We start from the raw sequence: 20,820 nt of genomic DNA on the forward strand, positions 1-20,820 counted from the left end.
ATACACCTGAAATACAGTACAGTCCGCTTCGTAGAAGGTGAAAGTCAAGGGCAGAGAGTTCAAGGAACTTGGCCAGGGTCACCATGTAATAGGCGAAAGGACAAAAGCCTAGGATTTGGCATCAGGCTGGGTTTGAATCTCAGCTCTCCTATAGAAGCTGAGTGACACTGGCTGTGTCACTCCTGAACCTCCGCTTTCTCCTCCATGAAAAATGGAAATCACGACGAGCAGTCTTGCAGAGAATGAAACGAGTGAGGTTCAAGTGCCAGCCCAGTGCCATGCCCAGAGGGGAGCTCAATACTAGTTCTCATCCCTGTCCCTTCTCTTGGGAATTCGTGAGTCTGTGCTCTATGGAACCCAGCCTTCCATCTTTCTTTTATTTTTGTTTGGAGGGTAATTAGGGAGGATAAGACAAGAGGAACATCTACAGGCAAATGAACAGTGGCCATTCTCCAGCCCAGCTCCTGCAGGGCACCCAGCCACACTGCCAGGACCCCTCATTTCCGGTCACAATGGACTTGCCCCAAACCAAGGAGACCCAAGGGCATGCCTGGCTAAGACCCAACCCCCAGCCTGCATATTTCATTAATTACACATAGAGCTCCCCAACCCTGAGCCTCCTGCTTCCCACACTCTATACCCAATCCCTCACAACAGGGGTAGGTGACACAGGGGCAGCCAGGTATGGGTGCTGGGGTGAGCAGGAGGGCACCAGCCCCACAGGGAGCCGGCAACTGGCAGTGGAAGTGCCAAGCGGGAAGGCAGGCCCGGCCAGCATTGCCAGAACTTCTGATTTCTCCATAGAAGGCTGAAATACACATTAGTAACACGGAATCTTCCAATTCAAAAATACTGACTTAAAAGTGAAAAACATATGTGGGTCTAACAAGTCCCTGGAGAACAGGCAAGGCTTTGCGCTGTTCCCTGCTGCATCCGCAGTGCCTCCAACAGAGTCTGGCACAGAGAGGAGGCTTCTCGAAGACCTAAGGAGTCTGCAGGGGCCAGCTTCTGACTTCTGCCTCCGACTCTAAATGCCCAGGTGCCAGCTCTCCCCACTCTCTGCAGACAGGACAGTCTGGTTATGAAGCACATGACAGTGAAAAATGAGCAGGGCAGGGGTCCTCCACCCTTCTGAGGGTCTGTCCTGTAAGCCCAGTGAGAGCTGCACCTTGCTCGGGGGCTATTTTTGAGCCTTGAGAGTAAGCGCTTATTTTGGAGGGGGGGTGTTATTATTATTTTTTAAACGTGTAACCTTGTATTGGAGTAAAGCTGATGAACAATGTTGTGATAGTTTCGGGTAGACAGTGAAGGGACTCAGCCATACATACACATGTATCCATTCCCCAGTGGCTCAGCAGTAAAGAATCAGCCTGCAATGCAGGAGACGCAAGACATGGGTTCAATCCCTGGGTCAGGAAGATTACCCTGGAGGAGGAAATGACAGCCCACTCCAGTATTCTTGCTCTTCCTCCTACGGACAGAGGAGCCTGGTGGGCTACAGCCCATGGGGTCGCAAAGAGTTGGACATGACTGAGCACCCCAGCACATTCTCCCCCAAACTCCCCTCCATCCACATAATATCGCCACATAATGTTGAGCAAAGTTCCACGTGCTGTACAGTAAGTCCTTGTTGGTTATCCATTTAAAATTAGCAGTGTGTACATGTCCATCCCAAACTCCCTAACAATCCCTTACCTCCATCCTCCCCCCAGTAACCACAAGTCTGTGCTTTGAGAGTAAGCATTTATGACAACAAGTATTAGCACAGCACCCTGACTGTACGACACACATTCAGTGTGGTTGGTAAAGATCTTTACAACGAAGACACAGAAAAGTGGGAAGGAAGGGAAGGATGGGGAGGGGGCGGCTCTGACCAACAACCAGCTCCCACCCCACCACCCCCCTTCAGAGAAGTGGCCCCGCAGGGTCAGTCCACCCCCAAAGGGCTCCGGGAAGCAGCTGGCCAGGGCTCCAGCCTTCATGAAACAGAGTGTTCATAACTGATAAGCTTAAAAGCAAGTGACAATTTTTCAACCCAGCCTTGCTCCAAGGGCAGTGAATAAACAGAGCACGAGCTCCAGGTCCACAGTGAACATGTCTGGAAGGAGAGGGGAAGGTGAAACCAGGCTTATTTGTCCCTAGAAACCAGTGCAGAGTCTGGCACCATCCACCATGGCCGAACTGGGGCTCCCCACTCAGAAATTCTAACTCATGACATGAGTTCCCTTTACCATGGTCAAGGCTACCCCAGGTACCACCCAGATGTAAGGCAATGGGCCGACTCCATAGTAATTATAACTGGACTGTGGAGGAGCCTGAGGGAGCCTGCTGGGGTGCTGGAAAATGCTATATCTGACCCGGGTGGTGTCTACACAGGCAGATAAATATGTGGCAAGTCACTGAGCGGTATCTTTAAGACTTGTACGCTCACTGTATGGATGTTACACCTCAGTACATTCATAATAATAGCAGCGGCACGGAATAAGCACTTCTCAGAAGCCAGGCACTGCCTAAGTGCTTATGGGTTCCAGATAACATAATAGTTAAGATCACAGCCTTTGGACTGCAGCAGAAGCAGGTTAAAATCCCCGTTCCTCCACCTCTGATTCTGTCCCCAGCATGATCCTCGACCTCTGAGCCTCTGTCTCTCAGCTAGAAAACAAAGATAATAACTGGTAAAATTGATAGGCACGCACACGAGCCCTCAGCCCAGAGCCTCGCAAACAGTAAGTCTCAAAAGGTGCTGGCTTGTGACAACCATTCAGTCCTCAACGACCCAGATGCTGCAGCATCCATTCTAACATACGAGAAACAGGCTCCCTTCCTCCCTGAGCCACAGGCATGTCAGCACCACCTTCCCCATCTTCCCCTAATCCGCGTACCACCTATTACTTCTCTTAACACTTCTCTTTAAATTAATTCGCAATTTTTTACTTAAACAAACTTACTTTTTTAAAGCATTATGTAAGTGCCATACACAGAAAACCAGCATCACTTGCCAGAATTTTTTTTTTTTTAATAGCTATTAAAACAAGAAATGCTTGTCCACCTGAAATCATCTTGCCTACCTCCTTTATTTTTTATGGATTCCGGAGGCAAATAAACTCCATTTGTCGGGCAGGTGTGGGGTGGGGTGGGGACCAGGCTGAGGGTGAGGGGGTGCCTCATCTGCTTAAAATGACTGAGAAACTTCCTGAGCCCTTCAGCAGCCCCCGAGCGCACAGAAGTGATTCTCGCTGGTTTAACCAAGCGAGCCTGGCAAGCCCTCTATTTGGCAACATCCTGGTAACCAGCCATCTGTGCACTACACGGGCTCCCAAGAGATAAAGCTACATTTCAAAAAATATATATATTTGCTAACGGAGACTGATTGCTAATTCAGGCGCCCACTGGCCCCTCTTTGGCATGAATGAAGGGACCCCGCTTCTGCCTGTCGGGTAGCAGCTCCAGGACCCGAAATCTAGGAACCCAGAGTCAGGACAGTCCTGGTGTCCCAGTTGCAGCTTCAGGATGGGCTGGACTCAGCCGGGACCCTCCCATCTATGGGTCCCTGAACCACGCAGAGGCAGGAAGGAGTCAGAGGAATAACGTGAAAAATACCCACGTGCAAGTGATCTGGTTCATTTCTCCCCAGAATCTCTTGTGGAAGGAAAGGAACAAGAGGCAAGGGGGGAAATCGCAGACAAGAAAGGAGCTAGCTCCCTGGTGGCCCAGTGGTTGAGACTCCATGCTTCCACTGCAGAGGGCACAGGTTCCATCCCCGGTCAGGGAAGTTCTGCAGGCTACATGGTATGGCCAAAAAAAGAGACAGAAAGAAAAGGGACATCTTGAAACCCATCTCAGAGAGCACTACAGTATTAAGAGGACTTCAAGGTAAGAAGCAGTGAGCACATTTCACCTGAGGGGTCAGTGAGTCTCATGAGCACCCACTCATTCATTCAGTAAATATTTACCGAGCGCTCCTGTTCTCAGCAATGATGTGAAAAAGGCAAAGTCCTTGCTCTCAGACAACTCGCCTTCTAGGGGAGGAGATAGTCAATGAATTGTTTATTACCCATGCTAAATGATATCAGTTAACGGTAAGTGCCACGGAGGAAATATATCAAGGTAAAGTTGTAACGGCTGGAATGAGTTGCTTAGGTTGGATGGTCAGAGGAGTCCCTTTGGAGGAGATGATATCTGAGTTGAGAGCCAGGTGATGAGGAAGCATGGTTAGTGCTGCTGCTGCCAAGTCGCTTCAGTCATGTCCGACTCTGTGCGACCCCATAGATGGCAGCCCACCAGGCTCCCTGGTCCCTGGGATTCTCCAGGCAAGAACACTGGAATGGGTTGCCATTTCCTTCTCCAATGCATGAAAGTGAAAAGTGAAAGTGAAGTTGCTCAGTCGTGCCCAACTCTTAGCGACCCCATGGACTGCAGCCTACCAGGCTCCTCCATCCATGGGATTTTCCAGGCAAGAGTACTGGAGTGGGGTGCCATTGCCTTCTCCGCATGGTTAGTGAAGTCACGGTAAATAACATGTGTAAAAGGCCTGGGGTAGAAGCAACCTTGGCATGTTCCAGAAACAGAGAGAAGGCCTTTGCCACTGAAGTACAATGATCACAGTGGGGAGGGGGAACAAGGTCAGAGGTAAGTTCATAGAACCAGGGAGGGGACGTGGACCCAGCTTCAGATTTTAGATTTCATTTCACGTGTAATGGAGGCACTTCCCTGTGGTCCAGTGGTTAAGACTCCATGCTTCTAACAGAAGGGATGCAGGTTCAATCCCTGATCGAGAAACAAAGATCCCACATGCTGCACAGCTCCAAAAATAAATAAAGCCATTAAAAAAAAAACTTTAAAAAATAAAATTTTAAAAATAAAGTATAATGGAAAGCCCATGGAGAGCTTCTTGCAGTAGACAGACTTGATCGTATTTGAATTTTTTTGTATTGTTTTATATTTGAATTTTTAAAACTCCACTGTGGCAACTGTCAGGAGAAGAGGTAAGGGGGACAAGAAGTGAGGAGACCAATTAGAAGATTAAAATAATGGTTCAAAAGGAATCTAATACACTCATTTACACCTCAAATTCTGTTCCTTAACTCCTCAGACTTGCAATGAGGTTAAAAATGGGAAGCTGGTTAAAGGGAGAGGTTTGTTCTTTAAAGCAACGATAGCAACTGGCTCAAGCATGAGACAAGAAAGGGTGAAGACCAGGCCCTTCCGCAGAGGGCAGGCCCTTCCGCAGAGGGCAGGACCAAGTCACCTCCTAAGATGAGAACAAGCGGCCATCTGTTCCGGGGCCTGGGAGCAGACCAGCTCCTGCCTTGCACCCTTTCCAGCCCCGGGACTCTGGGGCTCAAAGGCCAGTACTCTTGGACACTCCTCAGGCTCAGACTCCACGCAGCTCTAAGGGCTGGCACCAGCTCTCCCATGTGAGAACCCAGGTATCATCCATGACACCAGCCTTCAAACCCTAAGGACAAAGCAATCAGTGACTGCTGATATCACAAAAGCAGACAACTGGACAACTTCACTAGTGTATATGCGTGCTCAGTCACTCAGTCATGTCTGACTCTTTGAGACCCCATGGACTGTAGCCCTCCAGGCTCCTCTGTCCATGGGATTTCCCAGGCAAGAATACTGGAGTGGGTTGCCATTTCCTCCTCCAGGGCATCTTCCCGACCCAGGGATCGAACCTGGTGTCCTACATCTTCTGCACTGGCATGCTGCTTTACCACTGCGCCGCCTGGGAGTCCTTCCACTAGCATAGTGTTAGTCGCTCAGTCATGTCTGACTCTTTGTGACCCCATGGACTGTAGCCCACCGAGTTTCTCTGTCCATGGAATCCTCCAGGCAAGAATACTGGAGTGGGTTGCCATTTCCTTCTCCAGGGGATCTTCCCAACCCAGACATCGAACCCTGGTCTCCTGCACTGCAGGCATATTTTTTACCATCTGAGCCTCCAGGGAAGCCCAACTTCCACTAGCATAGTCTCACCAAAAAAAAAAAAAAAATCATACCCAAATCTACTGTAGCCTCTAAAACTAAATACCACTGACACTTACATAGAGGAAAGGAGAACAAGTTAAATGACACCCAGAGACTCCATCCACAAAATCCTGATTGTGGGAAACTCCCCAAGACAAGCAACCCACTTTCTTGATAAAAGAAATTATAAGGAGGAAAGAAAAAAAAAAGAGTTGTAGGAGAAAACTTATAATGAGACGTATCACCAATCACACTGGATTTTGTGAATCTTAACCCCAAAACACTTTAGAAAAACTTTTATGAGGTAAAAAAAAGAAATAATCATCTTTGACTGGGGGGATATGAGACAGTAAATGAACCATAAAATCTAAATAAAAAATAAAACTTTTAAGAGGCAATAAGGGAAATCTGAACACTGACTGAATGTGATATTAAGAAATTATTGTTAACTTAGGGGGTATGATCATTGCTAGTTTTTCAGAAGAATTCTTATCTTTAAGATGCATGAAATATTTAAGAATGAAATGATATAAAGTCTGGGATTTACTTCAAAATAATCTTGCGGGGGAGTGAATTAGTAAATAAATGAAATAAGATTGGCCATGAGTTGATAAAAGCTGAAACTGGGTATTGTATTAGACCATTCTCTCCAATTTTGTGCATGCTTTAAAAGTTTCACAATAAAAAGCTGGGTTTTTTTTAAGCCAAGGATGAGATTTTTCTAATAACCTACACAGGATTAACCCTCTGTACATTACGTCCCACCATGGAGGGATCAGGTTCGTTAGAGTCACTGTTCTGTCCCACAGAGCCTGCCATGAGTGACTTGCTGAATGATGAGTGAATTTATATTTTCCTCCTTGTAAACCCCATGGTGAGAGTTGTCCCAAAATAACTACCCCCTGTAAGATGTGGATTTTTCTTTCATTTATGCTAAATGACCTCTCTTCAGTTCAGAATGTCACACCTGCAGCCACACGGACTTTATCCACACATTTCAGAAGGTAAATATTTTGATTATGTTCCCCTGTTTCGAACCAACTGCCAAAGATGCCCGTTGCCCCTGAGTCAATTCTTAGGCAGGTTGATAAGAAGTCCAGAGTCCCCAAGGAGGAGGAGAAAGGGGTCTGAGGCTCTCAAGGAGGAGAAAAGGGCAAATATTTTTTTCTACATTGCCTTGTCTTAGTCAATATAACAATGTATCTTGCTCAAGGATATGTTTCTCCTTAACAAGAACCCTCTGACTAATCTTGTTATCTTAAAACTTGTATACTGTGGGAGTGGGTCTGGTAAGACCTTTCTATTGTTAGTTCTAATCTTGTTAATTTAAGATATATGTTGTGGGAGTGGGTCTGATGAAAGTATATAAACCCTCCTGGTGGCTCAAACAGTAAAGCATCTGCCTGCAATGTGGGAGACCCAGGTTCGATCCCTGGGTTGGGAAGATCTCCTGGAGAAGGAAATGGCAACCCACTCCAGTACTCTTGCCTGGAAAATCCCATGGATGGAGGAGCCTGGTAGGCTACAGTCCATGGGGTCACAAAGAGTCGGACACGACTGAGCAACTTCACTTCACTTCACAAGACTAGCAAGGGGGACACTCTCCGTCCCCCTTCTGATGTCTATGTCAGAAGCTTTCTCTGCCCCTTTCCATACTTTGATACTGCTACACAAAAACTCTTGAGTGATCGAGCCTGGTCCCTGGTCCCAAAGCTGCATCTTCTTCTTCGGAGATCACAAAACTGACACTGTACACCATAAGCTATCACCCCTTCAGAGGGCACCACCCGCCTCATCACCCACTTCTATGATTACTGAAGCCATTCTCTGGATCTTACCCCGCTCTGCCACATCTATATGCTTTGAAAATCAGAGCACTCTAAAGCAGCTCTCCAGGGACTTCCCTGGTGATCCGGTGGCTAAGACTCTGTGTTCCCAATGCAAGGGGTCCAGGTTTGATCCCCGGTCAGGGAACGAGATCCCATATGGAGCAACTAAAAGATCTTGAATGCTGAAACTAAGACCCAGAGCAGCCAAGTAAAGAAAGAAAGAAAAGAAAAAAAAAAAAGGTGCTCTCCACTACAGGGGCTTCCAAATTGCCATCACCAAGGAAGGCTTTGTTCAGGTGCCTCCTTGGAACCACATTCAAATTCAATCCCCTCTCAAATACAACATTGTTTCCATAAGATCACAGGTGCTAGAATTCCTGGAAGATGGTAGGAAAGAAGCAGGACCTCCAGGTTGTCCCAAATCTCCCACGGAGCCATCAGATCAAGGCTGGTGAGCCCCACTCCCATTTCTCCAGGAGGCAATCTGAGGCTGGCGCTTCTGGTATAGTTCTCAGGACCTACCAAGAGTGCCTGGAAGTCTCCTGCTTCTGCGCCCGTATGGATTACCAATGTTGTAACCACTCTGCCTGGCATACCTCCCTCCCCCTCCCAAACAATATTTCCAAGTGGCCTGGGGAGGGCAGGAAGATGAAGGACCACTGGGCCATTACTACAAGACACACAGTACCTTCCATCCCTCATGGCCAACAGCCAGGAGTATTATCTGCACAGGCCTGTCAATTAGAGGTGCTGGGAAGATCGATGGGTGAATCAAGCCTTCTGGGATGGATGACAAGGGGACCTGAATCTGACCTGACCCTGTGATGAGATGGGGGAGGAAGGAGGAACTCGGCAAATTTCACACTCAGCATGGAGCTTAGGAAGTGCTTAAGAGAGGCTGGCAGCTGCAGCCTGCTCCAGGGCCCCCATGGCCAGTGCCTGCAGAGTAAGGGTCAATCGTGTGCACTGATTTCAGACACTCAGAGACAAAGAAACTCCAGATAACAAACAGCAAGGGAAGTAAAGGTCGTTCAGCACAAGCATGAAAGCAAGCCCTCTCTCTCCTTGGCAGGTTAAATCCATGGCCAGAGCCATCAGCATAGCAGGAGCAACAGAAAAACAGGACAAAGGCAGAGGCTGAGAGGGTCACCACTGTCTGCCTGCATTGCAGGGAAAAGCACAGAACAGCCAGGAGGAAACACAAGTACCAGGAGCCTGGGGCATCCTCACCTGGGCCAAGCCCTTCCTGTTCCCTGTCCAAGTCCTGCCCTGTGCCTCACTGCAGCCCCCCAAGCCCACACTCTCTCTGCTCAGGCCCACACCCACCTGGCTGCCTTCTCAGTCCACACACAGCTGGTCTGGACCACTGGTGGGGCTGTCACCACCTGCCATCTTACCGTGGTTTCCAGGACATGGGCGCAGAGAGAGGAGAATGGGAGCGATCTGCTGAAATCCCTCCATCCTCATGCAGTACTTCCTACCTATCAGATGCATCATGACCCACATCATCTCCCTTGAGCCTTGCATGCCTTTTGTGGGGATGCAGAAACTGAGGCTCAGAGAGATGAACTCCATCATGTCATGGTCAAGAGAGGAGGGGGGACTAGAGCTTCTGGGCCTCTGCCACACATCCACGTTCAACACTCAGAGACAGGAGCGATTCTCAACTAGCTGCCTTTCCATGGAGCATGCCTCCCTTCTCATCCCTCAAAACAGGTCCAGGTTGTCTTGGAGCAGCCACCCCGTATCTTTCTGACTGTAAAGGGCTGGCTTGCTCATCTGTACATATAAAATGCCAAAGAGCAGGGAATGGATGAGAATCAAAGTCTAGGGGAGAATGGGGACCAGACCTGGAGCCCTGAGGTCCTGAGTCCCTCTGGCAGCTCTTTCTGCTAGACAAGTGCGTCCTGAGCATCATTCATTCCTAGATCACCTGCAGAATTTGTGCTATGTTCTACACCATCTGTACCATTTCTACTAAATAGACTCATTCTTGTGACTTGATTCGGCTAATTTAAAGTGATGCTTCATATCACCACTGCAAGAGAGAACATCAGTACCACTGGCCATAGCCAGGACAGAATCCTAAAAATAAACCCTACAAAAACAACCTAAGTTGCAGGCAGGCACTGTTCCCCCACTTAAAGGCCCTGAGCCAGAGGTCTGCTCTCTCTTTGTTATAAGTGGGAGATTAGCAAGTGTTTAAAAGGTGTTAAAGTCAGACTAGCACCAACCTGAAACTTGCCCCTTGAAGAAATCACAAGGATTAGCAGAGAACTGAAAAGGGAAGAACTTTCTCACTAGGTGACTCAATGCTATTTCATGCTTAACCACCTTCAGTTACTTCACTGGAGATTCATCCCAGGCTGTGGGAAACACTGAATTACATTATAGGAAGGGGGACGAGAGGGACAGAAGACAGCCGGACTGTAGGGGGCAACCCATGCCGGTTGTTCCAAGTGCTCCACTTCACTGCCCACCACCTCCCCCAGGCACACCCAACTTCTGGGTGAGCCCAGGGGCCACCAGTCACCACCCAGGTATTCTCTGGCTCCATTGTCCTTGTCTGAGCCCTTGATCAACGTAGAATGCAGCATTAACTCTGAACGTCTCTGGAAATTAGAATACAGCAGGGCCACCAGTCTGCCCCACACCCCCACCACATGTCTGTGGACAGTCAACTCTAATGACCCCCAGTTGCTGGCAGACTTTGGGCTCATGTACCCTATAGAGGACAGAGGCTCTGCCAGCCTGTATGGCCAGCTCCCTGGGGTTTTGTGGGTCCAGGAAGGTGCCTCCAAAGCTCCTTTGCCCATCCCAAACCCCACATCTCTCACCCCCACAGGCCCTCCAGCCTATCTCTGAAACAGCCTGGGAGAACGATTTTCAACATTCAGGAGCAAACACGAGAGTAAACCCAAGAATGGTGCAAGACAGAGAAACCCAAAGACAGAGAGACACGGAGGCGGGGGTGGAGGTGATAGACAACCTCCAAACTTGCTCCTGGCCTGAGGGCATCGTGCACGAAGCTAGCAGATCCCAACCTGGCCGGCCCCTCGCGGGCTCAGCCAAGTTGCAGAGAAGCAAATGGCATCTCCAGCGCATTGGGCCACTCGGGTCGGGGCCTGAGCCAGGGACAGTCGCCCGGGTCGATTCAATGGTACCCGCGCTGCAGGCTTTGGGAAGGACGCCGCGCTAGGCAAATTCGAGGAGTGGGGGTGAAGCATCTGGTGCCCCTCTGTGCGGGATGGAGTCCGAATGATCCTCCCGGCCGCGCTCACCCACCGTTCCCCCCATCCCCGATTCAGCCAATGCCCTGCCTGGGCTTTTTCCCATAACAGCCAGTGTCCGGGGCTAAGCTCCGAACTCGCTCGCCCGACGGCGCCCAGAGTGGAGGCTTTCTCCCATCCAGCTCGGAGCCAAATGCTCTCTTGGAAAAGTCCACCCCAAAGAAAACGGGGATTGAGCCCGAAAGCGGCGGGAAGAGGGAGGTGGCGCCGCCAGGCGTTACCTTTTCTCTTTACTCTGCTTTCGGGATTTGTGCAGGAGTCCGATGAGCACCACGGCGGCGCGGATCCCAGCCTTTCGGCAATGCATCCTGCCCGCCGGCTGGGACATGGCGAGGCCGCCGGCAGTGCCCGGCCGCGCCCTCGCCCGCCCGCCGCGCGCCCCCGCCGGCCCGGCTCCGCGCGCTCCGCGACGCCCGCTCCCGGCCCCTGCGCCGGCGCCCGGGTCCCCGGCCGCTCGCCTCGCATGGGCCCCGCCCCGCCTAGGTGCACCCCGGGGGTCAGGTGACCGGGCGCTCACTTCCCGGCGACCTTCAGCGTCTCCTCGGGCCCCGCCGGGCGGCCGGTGCCCGCTCCCCCAGCGTGGGCATTTCCAAGGCTCGCTCGGGGCGCGGCCCGGACGGGCGGCTCCGGGACTCCGGCTCTGACGCGCCGCCCGCGCCCCGGACGCCGCCCCGACCCCGCCTCTCTGGCCCCGGCCCGGGGCGCCCCGGGTGCGGGCGGTCCGCAGGGAGGCGACCGGCTCGCGCTCAGCGCTCGCGGGGCTCGTCGCCGGGGTTCGCTCTCTGCCCCGCGCCCTGGCCCCTTCCCGTCCTGCCGGGCGGCCGGGCCCCAGGGCTCCCTCGCCTCTCCTCGGTCCCCTCCTCTGCGCTCCGCGTCGCCCGCCCCCGCTGGCCCGGCCCCGGGCTCCCTCCCCAGGCAAAGGCGGCTGACGCTCTCTCCCAGCCCGGCCCGCCGGGATACTTCTCCGATGCTGTCACTGTCTTTAAAACAGAGGGAGAAAAACATGCACCGAGAGGAAACCGCGCGTCCTCAGTCCAAGCGAAACTGCCTCCGCGCGCGGGCACCGCCGCGGGCCTCCCCCACCCGATTCAGGCTGCCTGGCGGTGAGAAGCGCATCCCGCGCCCAGCGCGCGGCGCCCGACCTCCCGGGCCGGGGCTCCCTGGCGCTTTGACTCGACTGGATGCTAACTCTCACCTTTCCCCAAATCTGGGAAGGGCTTGTCGTGCTGGGGCTGAGGGATCTACTACAGAGTCAGCGTCTATGTGGGCTGGGCTCAGTCCCCTCGGTTAACATTTGTTCTCCCGACCCTGGGAGTTTGACACAACATAGGGTCCAAGATCGATTTCCCGGCTGTTACACCCGCACCTCGCGTCTCAGGTTGCCAGGGAGATGCAAGTTGAGGGAGGGGGCACCCTATTCCACCAGCAGCCGGGGCCCCAGCACCAGCCGCATGCACCCTGCCTGCATTCTTCCCACATCGCGTCCATGCTTCATCTTCCCTTCAGAATGCAAAAGGAAGGTCATGCCAGGCCGTGGGAAAAGGGCTCTGGCCGGGTCCCTACTGTGGGGAGCAAGGTGCTCCTAAGCCCCACTCATTCTCTTCCATTTGCTGCCAGGAAGCCTCACCTCCTCTCAGCACCCCAACTCCCCCCACCCTCTGCCTAACTACTGGCTTGGCTTTTCCTTCCACCACCCCCAGGGAAGGGAATGGGTAGAGAGCTGGAGGGAATTAAAACAAGGCAATTAGTCCATCTTGGGGAAACAGCCCTTTTGGGGCCAAAGAGGTCCCACAGGCAATTTGCCTTGGTTTTTTTTGTTTGTTTGTTTTGTTTTGTTTTTAAATACAGTCTGCTGTTCAAGCAAGCAGAGAAAAGCCAGACAGGAAAGGGACTTTGCTGGAGAGGGGACCGGGCTGGTGAATGGTTCAAGGGCCTGTGGCCTCAACCCCACCTCTCCAGTGGGCACAGCTTCTTGCTGGCATTGGAATGGGGGCAGGGCAGGGAGCACCAGAGGGATGCCAAATTGTGCCTGTGTTATTTATGAAGCGTCCATTAGCCATGGCCTCAGCCCCCTGAGCCTGGCTGGGTGGTGGGAGATCACAGATATAGCCATGGCCATCTATTTATAGCCAGAAAACAGTGCCCCAGGCCCCACCCCTGGGACTGCAGCTAGCCGGGCTGCAAGGACTACACAAGTTAAGTGACCTGAGAATCAGTCTGGAAGAAGGATGGGGAAATGAGTACGTCCTCAGTGGGCAAGGGGGCAGAGCCCCAGCACTAGAGCCCAGGGCTTCTCCAGCCTTTGCCATTCACAGAACTTCTCCATAGTCAGGAGGGTGCTGGGGGCACTGGCCGTAGGTCCAGGCCAGCATAGGATGTATTTTATCCACACACAGGGGCAGAGTACATCTCAGTGCAAAACCTGACCCCCTTCCAGGTGGGTGACTATGAATGGCTCCCACCTGCACCCCACTTCCTGGGAGGTATTTTAGGTCAAGTGCATCAGTGGGAAACAGGACACTGGGATGAAAGTGAAAAATCTTTCCACTGAGGAGGTAACTTTATTCATTGCCATTCTGGGGTTCCAGGCCCTCTCAACTCATCTATAACTTCAATGTTTCCAGCCCCAGTGTGGCTGAAAATATAAGGTTGTCCCCAAAAGACCTGATCTGATTCCTAGTGCCCTAAGATGTAGACGTTTCCTGGGGATGGAGAGTCTTACCTTTTGCCCACGCCCCACACAGGAAACACGGAAACATTTGAAAACACCAAATCCATCAAAAGCAGAGAAGGTAATGGCCATTTGCTAGATGGGCCCATCCCACCAGCAATTAGGAAATAACTAGGGTGCATCCAGCTTTGTGCAGGAGACTCGGGTAAGAGAACGTTAAGACCACCCTTGCTAAAACAAACAGGGCTAGCACACATGAAACCACAAAACCATCCCATTCCCAGCTGGCTTATCCACTGTGACCCAGCCACTGTTCCCCCAAATCAGGCCATTCGCATGCCACCTTCACAATTTTTTGTCTTAATACCATACTACTCAGTTATTTACTTATTATTTTGCTTTAAGTCCACTCATTTCTTAACTCACTTGCCATTCACCCCATAAAAACAAATACAAATTTGTTAAATCCAAGCTCAATACCATTGGCTGGTGAAGGTTTGGCACCTGAAGTACCTTCGTTAAAAGACAAGCGTTAGATGTTAGCTACATGCTTGTGCGAAATGAAGACCCTGTCCTTGAAGAAATCACAAAGTTTGAAAGAGAATTAAAAGAGAACAATTTTTCAGATGGGTAACTCAAAGGCCCTCTAGGGCCACATCCATGGGGCACTTTGGGGTGGACAGAGAAGGCTGGACACTTCCAGACTACAGGGAATGAGGTCAGTGAGGACAGAAGTGGTCAGACAAGGGGTCTCCTCCCAGATCCCAAGTCATTTAGCAGCAGTTTATCGGTAGAGGTGTCCCAGCTCACAGGACCTCCAAGGTCTGTTCCAGCCCCCCACCTGTTTCCAGTCCACAGTCCCTGAGAACAAAGTGCCAGGAGGCTGCCAGTTTGAGTCTCTGCCCCTAATCCAGGGAAACCCAAATGCTGCGGGGGCGCCTGGATGGGAGCTGGAGATGAGGAGGGGATGGGGGAGTTAATCATGAACAGAGGGCAGACAGCTGCACAGCCCCATTCCTAAGGGGCCAGTGGGGTGAGGCAGACAGACACGCATGCTTGGTCCTGAAGAAAAGAGCCTTCTGTGCCTAGGAAGCCGCTCCAGGAGACACATCCGTGTGAAACCGGGACTCAGCCCCGCTGCCAGCGTCTAGGTCTGAGAGAGCCCAAAGCAAGCGCTCCCTCCCCGCCCCACCCTACCTCCACTACTCTCCAGAAGGATCGCAGCCCTTCTTGGCTAGGATCGTGGGTAGATGTGGGGCAACCGGGGCTGCGGAGCCACACGGGGTGGGGCCTTTTACGAAAACCAGCTTTTTTTAGATGTCTTGCTTGTCCCCTTCTGCAGGGGACAGTGTGCCCAACCATCACACCAACTTTGGAGCAATTCAAGAGTTAAAACCATACAATATTAGATCTGCTCAGGACGGGTCAGAACCCCTCACGCTCTTATGCCTTTGAGGGTACACTCACACACACACCAGCTCCAGCTCAGAGAAATCACTCAGAAGCCCCCCAACCCCAACCACATGTCTCCTTTCGGCAGCGCACTCACACCTGGGCTTGCAAAGAACCAGACTGACATTCATTCGTGGCAGGTACGTCAGCGCCCCCTGCTGGACCACATTACTATTGCGTCTCTGGGACATCACCAAATGAGCAGAAGAGGAGGAGCGGGGAGGAGGGGCGGAGAGGAAGGGGAGAGGGAAAAGGGAGGGAAGGGAAAGACTGGGAAGGTCATTTGAGGTGGGGAAGCAGTTTCTATTTTGAAAAGAGAGAGAGAGATGCAAGAGAGATCTTCGCCAACACGTTGACTCTCCTCCCAGCTCCTAACCTCCCCTCTCTCAGAACTCACAACCAGCCCCCCAAAGGGGTCCATCCCACAACAGGGTCCTCCGGTAACAGCAACAGGCCATGCCCATGCTGGGCACAGGAGCCAAGTCTGGGAACCGCAGCGCAGCCTACCTCCCCGGAGCCACACACATCCCACCGAACAGGGGATCTGCCGAGAAACTGGCTCAGATTCTGGAAACGGATCTCAGTGACTTGTGTGGCATTTCCGAGCTCTAGGCAGAGGAAACCAAGCCCGAGGAAACCCACAGATCCCACTCAGCGGCAGGCATCCAACCCTTGGGCCACACATCATTTGGTATCCAGAGCCTGCAATGGACAACGTCCATCAGAACTCTGCTGATTTCCTCTTCAGGAATTACAAAAGGGGGGTGGGGCGGTAGGCGGAAGAAGAAAGGAGTTTTTCATCTTTTTTTGGGTTTCTGAAGGTATTTAAAATATTTATTTTTGGTTTATTTACAGAAGTTTTTTAAGAGGGATCCTGGAACCCAGTTTGTTTATTTATGTGGTTGTGTTAGGTCTTAGTCACTCTGCGTGGGCTCTGTTGTTGTGGCGGGGGTTCAGTAGTTGCCCTGTGGCATGTGAGATCTTAGCTCCCTGGCCAGGGGTTGAACCTGTGTCCGCAGCACTGGGAGGTGGGCTCTCAACCACTGGACCACCAGGGACGCCCCTATTTATGGCATTTTGAATCAATGAATCTAAGCATGTCTACGCTGCTGCTGCTAAGTCGCGTCAGTCGTGTCCGACTCTGTGCGACCCCATAGATGGCAGCCCACCAGGCTCCCCCGTCCCTGGGATTCTCCAGGCAAGAACACTGGAGTGGGTTGCCATTTCCTTCTCCAGTGCATGAAAGTGAAAAGTGAAAGTGAAGTCGCTCAGTCGTGTCTGACTCTTCGCGACCCCATGGACGGTAGCCCACCAGGCTCCTCCGTCCATGGGATTTTCCAGGCAAGAAAGCATGTCTATAGCATGACTATAATTTTTCCCACAGTAGAAACATTCGAAAGGATTCTTCCATGTGTGAAGTTCCTGATGAACAGAAAGACGTAGATTTTGCATGGAGGCTGCCCGGGGTCACTTCGGAGAACTGGGAGCAGATGAGAGTGGGTGGCCTGCAGCACAGTCATCTTACACCCAGGGTCCCCGGGCAGTCCCCACCTCACTGCTTAGCAAATCCTGCCAACTTACTGCTACCACTGGAGCCACTTCCAAATGCTAGGCTTTCTGGGCTGAGTGGAAAAGTGAGGAAAGCTGTCTTTCCATAATATTAGCAACATTGCTTAGCAACAACTTTCAAAGCAAGAACCGGCAGACTCTCCAAAAACCTATTCTGTTTGGCTCTACAAAGAACACACTGGTTTCTTATACATGCGTTATTTATATACCGTTCTGTATAGTCAGTAATGCCTTCTGTGTCTGGCTTCCTCAGGAGAGGACGTACTACACCTAAGTGAGAATTCCAGACAACAGAGCTTTGAGTAGCAAAACTTTCCTTTGCTTGCTGGCTTGCTTTTACTGTAGTGACCTTGGCTAGAAATTTCTGTAAGACATCTTACATATTTTTGCCCACTTCAAATACAGGTTTAACAGAATCTTTTCTGGGTGACTCGGAGCCATCATTATCAATATCACCCACTGTACTTGAGCTAAAACTGTTATGAACAACAGGTCATTGAGATGAGGACCCATTTGTTTCTAGACTTAATAACTTTAATCAGCTGTGATGGAAAGATACCACAGTGAGGGAATAAAACTAAAAGATCCTGCAGTTAGACAAACCAGAGCTCAAATCCTGATTTCAGCTTTTACTGTCTTTGTGGCTGTGGGCTAGAAATTTAACCTGAGCCTCAGTTTGATCATCTGTAAAATGGGAATAACAACAGTGTGTTGCTCCTAGGGTTCTTCCAAGGATTCACTGAACATGTGTGGTCCACATAAAGACTTGTATGAAAATGTTCGTGGTGGTTTTATTCAAAATAGACAGTCCAAGGACCTTCCTGGTGGTCCAGTGGTTCGGCCATGCTCTCACTGCCGAGGGCCAGGTTCTATCCCTGGCAGAGGAATTAAGATCCCACAAGCCACAAGGCATGTTCCAAAAAAAGAAAAAGTTCTTAGTAGGGGGAAAAGGTTAATAGTGTTTATCTCTAGAATTATGATGATTTTTATTGTTGTCTTTGCATTTCTTCTATTTATAATTAAATGATCAGTTTTTATTACTACATGAACTGCATGTTCAGGTTAATAGGATTTATCTCTAGAATTATGATGACTTTTATTATTGTCTTTGCATTTTCTTCTATTTATAACTACGTTAGTTTTAATAAGTTAACGGATGTTATAATCAGTTAAAGGAGAATGCATGAAAAGCACTTCACAGGTACTCTTCAAGTGGCCTTTATCACTGTGCTATTTTGAGTGATGGCTCATTGTGACTGCTCCCTGGGAAACCAAATACAGATGTTGTTTAGTCACTCAGCTGTGTCCAACTCTTTTGCGACCCCTTGGACTATGGCCCGCCAGGCTGCTCTGTCCATGGGATTTCCCAGGCAAGAATATTGGAGGGGGTTGCCATTTCCTTCTCCAGAGGATCTTCCCAACCCAGGGATCGAACCAGCATCTCCTGCTTGGCAGGCGGATTCTTTTACCACTGAGTCACCTGGGGAGCCCTAAATACAGGCATACCTGGAAGACACGGCAGGTTCAGCTCCAGACCAGTGCAAGAAAGCAAGTAGCACAAGGAAATGATCTGTACCAATTTTTTTGTTTTCTCTAGTGCATATCAAATTTTTTACACCATACTGTAGTCTAAGTGTGCAGTAGCATTGTGTCTAAAAACAAGTGCACATACTTTAATTAAAAATCACTTTATTGCTAAAAAAAGCTATCATCTGATAATGCAAGGTTGCCACAAACTTTCAATTTTTTTTTTTAAATAAAATGCAATATCTAAGAAACGCAAGAAAGCAAAGTGCAGTAAAATGAGGTTGGCTTGTAACTTAGCTTGTCAAAAATGAGGGCAAGCATCGTGGGTACCAGCAAGCAGGTGAGTATTCACTTAACAGACACACAGATCTTACACATCCTGAACAGAATACAATGAGGCCCCCAAGATGGCTGTTCTTGTGCTCTCTGTACATCCCCTGCTCAACCAGCCCCTGCTTCACCTACAGCCCACTCATATGACTGACCTTCCTAACAGTAAATGCCTATATACCCGTCCTTGGCCCCAGCTAATGATTGTACAATAGCTTATCAAAGGGGGTGATGGGTGTGCTCCTCTGCCGGTTTCCCTGGTAACTGATGAGCCAACCAGACATCACTTCCCCCTCTTACTGCCATCCTGTCCTACACTCATCTGCTTCACACAGGGAGGTGTCACTCCAGGACCTTGATCCAAACATGTAGGATCCCCTTGTCTATTAAACTATTTATGTCTGTCCTGCTGACTCTGGGCTCCTTCTTCCATCTCAAAGCTGGGCAAGTACAAGGCTTGTAGGCCTGTGGGGTACAGCCCAACAGTGTGTGTGTGTGTGTGTGTGTGTGTACCAAGCAGAACACGAAGATCACATTGTGTAGACTGCAGATCACACATAAGCCTGGTCAACCAGAAAATTCATAGGTTGTGGCCCCACTGACCCATTTCCTTATAGATTCTATTTTTCTTCCCTGTTGTCTGAACTCATCTCCTGCTTCTGTGGGTCCCGGAAGCACCCTGGGTTGGATACTCCTTTCTAGAGGGAAACTGCCCCTATCGGCTGTAATCAAACAGTTTCTACCTAACCCCAACTGGAGTTTGCTTCACAATGGCCTCTGGACACTAAAGCATTAATGTGTTAACTGCTGTTTCCCTCTGTGACTTTAAGTCCCGTTAGCCTTAAAGACAGACACAAAGCTTATCTTCCATGTAGACAGATTCCCTGAGCCTCGCGCAGCTGGGGACTAAGCCTTGAGCCTCCCGGTGAGCGGCTATGAGTCTGCAATTTGCACATTTTTCTGCTTTCTGGGGCCTTTCTGCTCTTTCCGTCAGGAAAGTTCTTCCAGCTGTCTAGCCTGCATCACTCCTGCTGTACTAAGCTCTTCTGGCGAACAACTGCCTCCATCCTGAGGGAACACCCCAATTAGTGCCCACTATCTTACCCCTCCTCCAAGTCCCAAAGCACTGCACAAACTGCACCAGCCATTTCCCTTTCTCCCCAAGGCTCCAAATTTCCATCCATTTCCCCCCCTGCCCTGCCCCCCTCACTCAGTCATGAGGCTGCGTGGGTCACAGCTAATAACTAAAGGACCAAAGTTTCTTCCTTATTTTCTTCTTCTTAATGCATGAGAGCAGGTTCAAGGTTACGGGGAGCTGGGCTCAGTGGCCAGCTGTATGTGAACACCATCCATCAAACCTGTCATGCAAAGGACATGTACGAGGATGCTGTAAGGCCGTCTCCAGGCAAGACAGGCAGTGACCTTCAGGAGGGTCCCTTCTTGGAGAACCTGGAGCAGAAACAATCAACCCATCCAGTCTGTGAGGCAGTGGGATGTGTGGGAAATAGGGTAGGAGGAGCAACTGGCAGTGTAATCCCCAATGATCCAATGTGGAAATTAACCTCATCAGCTATTGATTTGTCCCACATGTCCCCTCCCCAGTGGCCAAGGCCATCCTTGACCACTCACCTGGAGTACAGCCCTTAGCTACTCTGCACCTAGCCCTCGGTTTGTTTCCTTTGCGGTAATTATTCTAACTTAACGAAGGGTTTTGAGGAGGTTTTACTGACTTGTCTGTTGGCTGGTTTTTTGGTCTCTTTGCCCCAGTGGACTGTAAACTCCATAAGGGCAGACACCATACCTATCTTAGAGGTCATCACCTCCTCCTCTATATCCTGCACCCAGAATACCATCTAATATACTCTAACCCTCAATAAATATTGTTGGAAGTGAGGAAGGAGAGGAGGAGGACAGAAAGAGAGGGGCAACTCCCACTAGGAGGACCATGTTCCTGGAGTCAAGCTGGACTGGCCGGAGGGGAGGGCAGAGCATTGCTGTCCCAGAGATGAAGACCCACTCTCTGCCTTCTCATAGGTGCAAAAATTTAGGTAATGTGGCTAAAAGGATAAAAGGATGGGGGTTCCCAGGTGGTGCAGTGGTAAAGAACCCATCTCCCAATGCAAGAGACACGGGTTCAATCCCTGGGTCAGGAAGATCCCCTGGAGTAGGAAATGTCGAC

At 50.5% G+C, this 20,820-nt stretch overlaps 1 protein-coding gene across 4 annotated transcripts in view; it reads right to left on the reverse strand.

The window, feature by feature from the left end:
* Positions 1–20,820, reverse strand: part of RAP1GAP2 (RAP1 GTPase activating protein 2) — a 216,497-nt gene that overhangs the window by 133,189 nt on the left and 62,488 nt on the right. Inside the window, exon 1 of one of the 4 annotated variants that reach the window (XM_070390221.1) lies at positions 11,314–11,913. The exons of the other annotated variants lie outside the window; for them this stretch is intronic. Coding sequence (XP_070246322.1) covers positions 11,314–11,420 — 107 coding nt within the window. The 5' untranslated portion in view covers positions 11,421–11,913. Of the gene's footprint in view, positions 1–11,313; positions 11,914–20,820 lie in introns of those variants that run through there. 4 annotated transcript variants of the gene reach the window in all.

The sequence above is a fragment of the Bos mutus genome, chromosome 19, assembly GCF_027580195.1.
Source record: "Bos mutus isolate GX-2022 chromosome 19, NWIPB_WYAK_1.1, whole genome shotgun sequence".
In the NCBI taxonomy this organism is placed as follows: Eukaryota; Metazoa; Chordata; class Mammalia; order Artiodactyla; family Bovidae; genus Bos; species Bos mutus.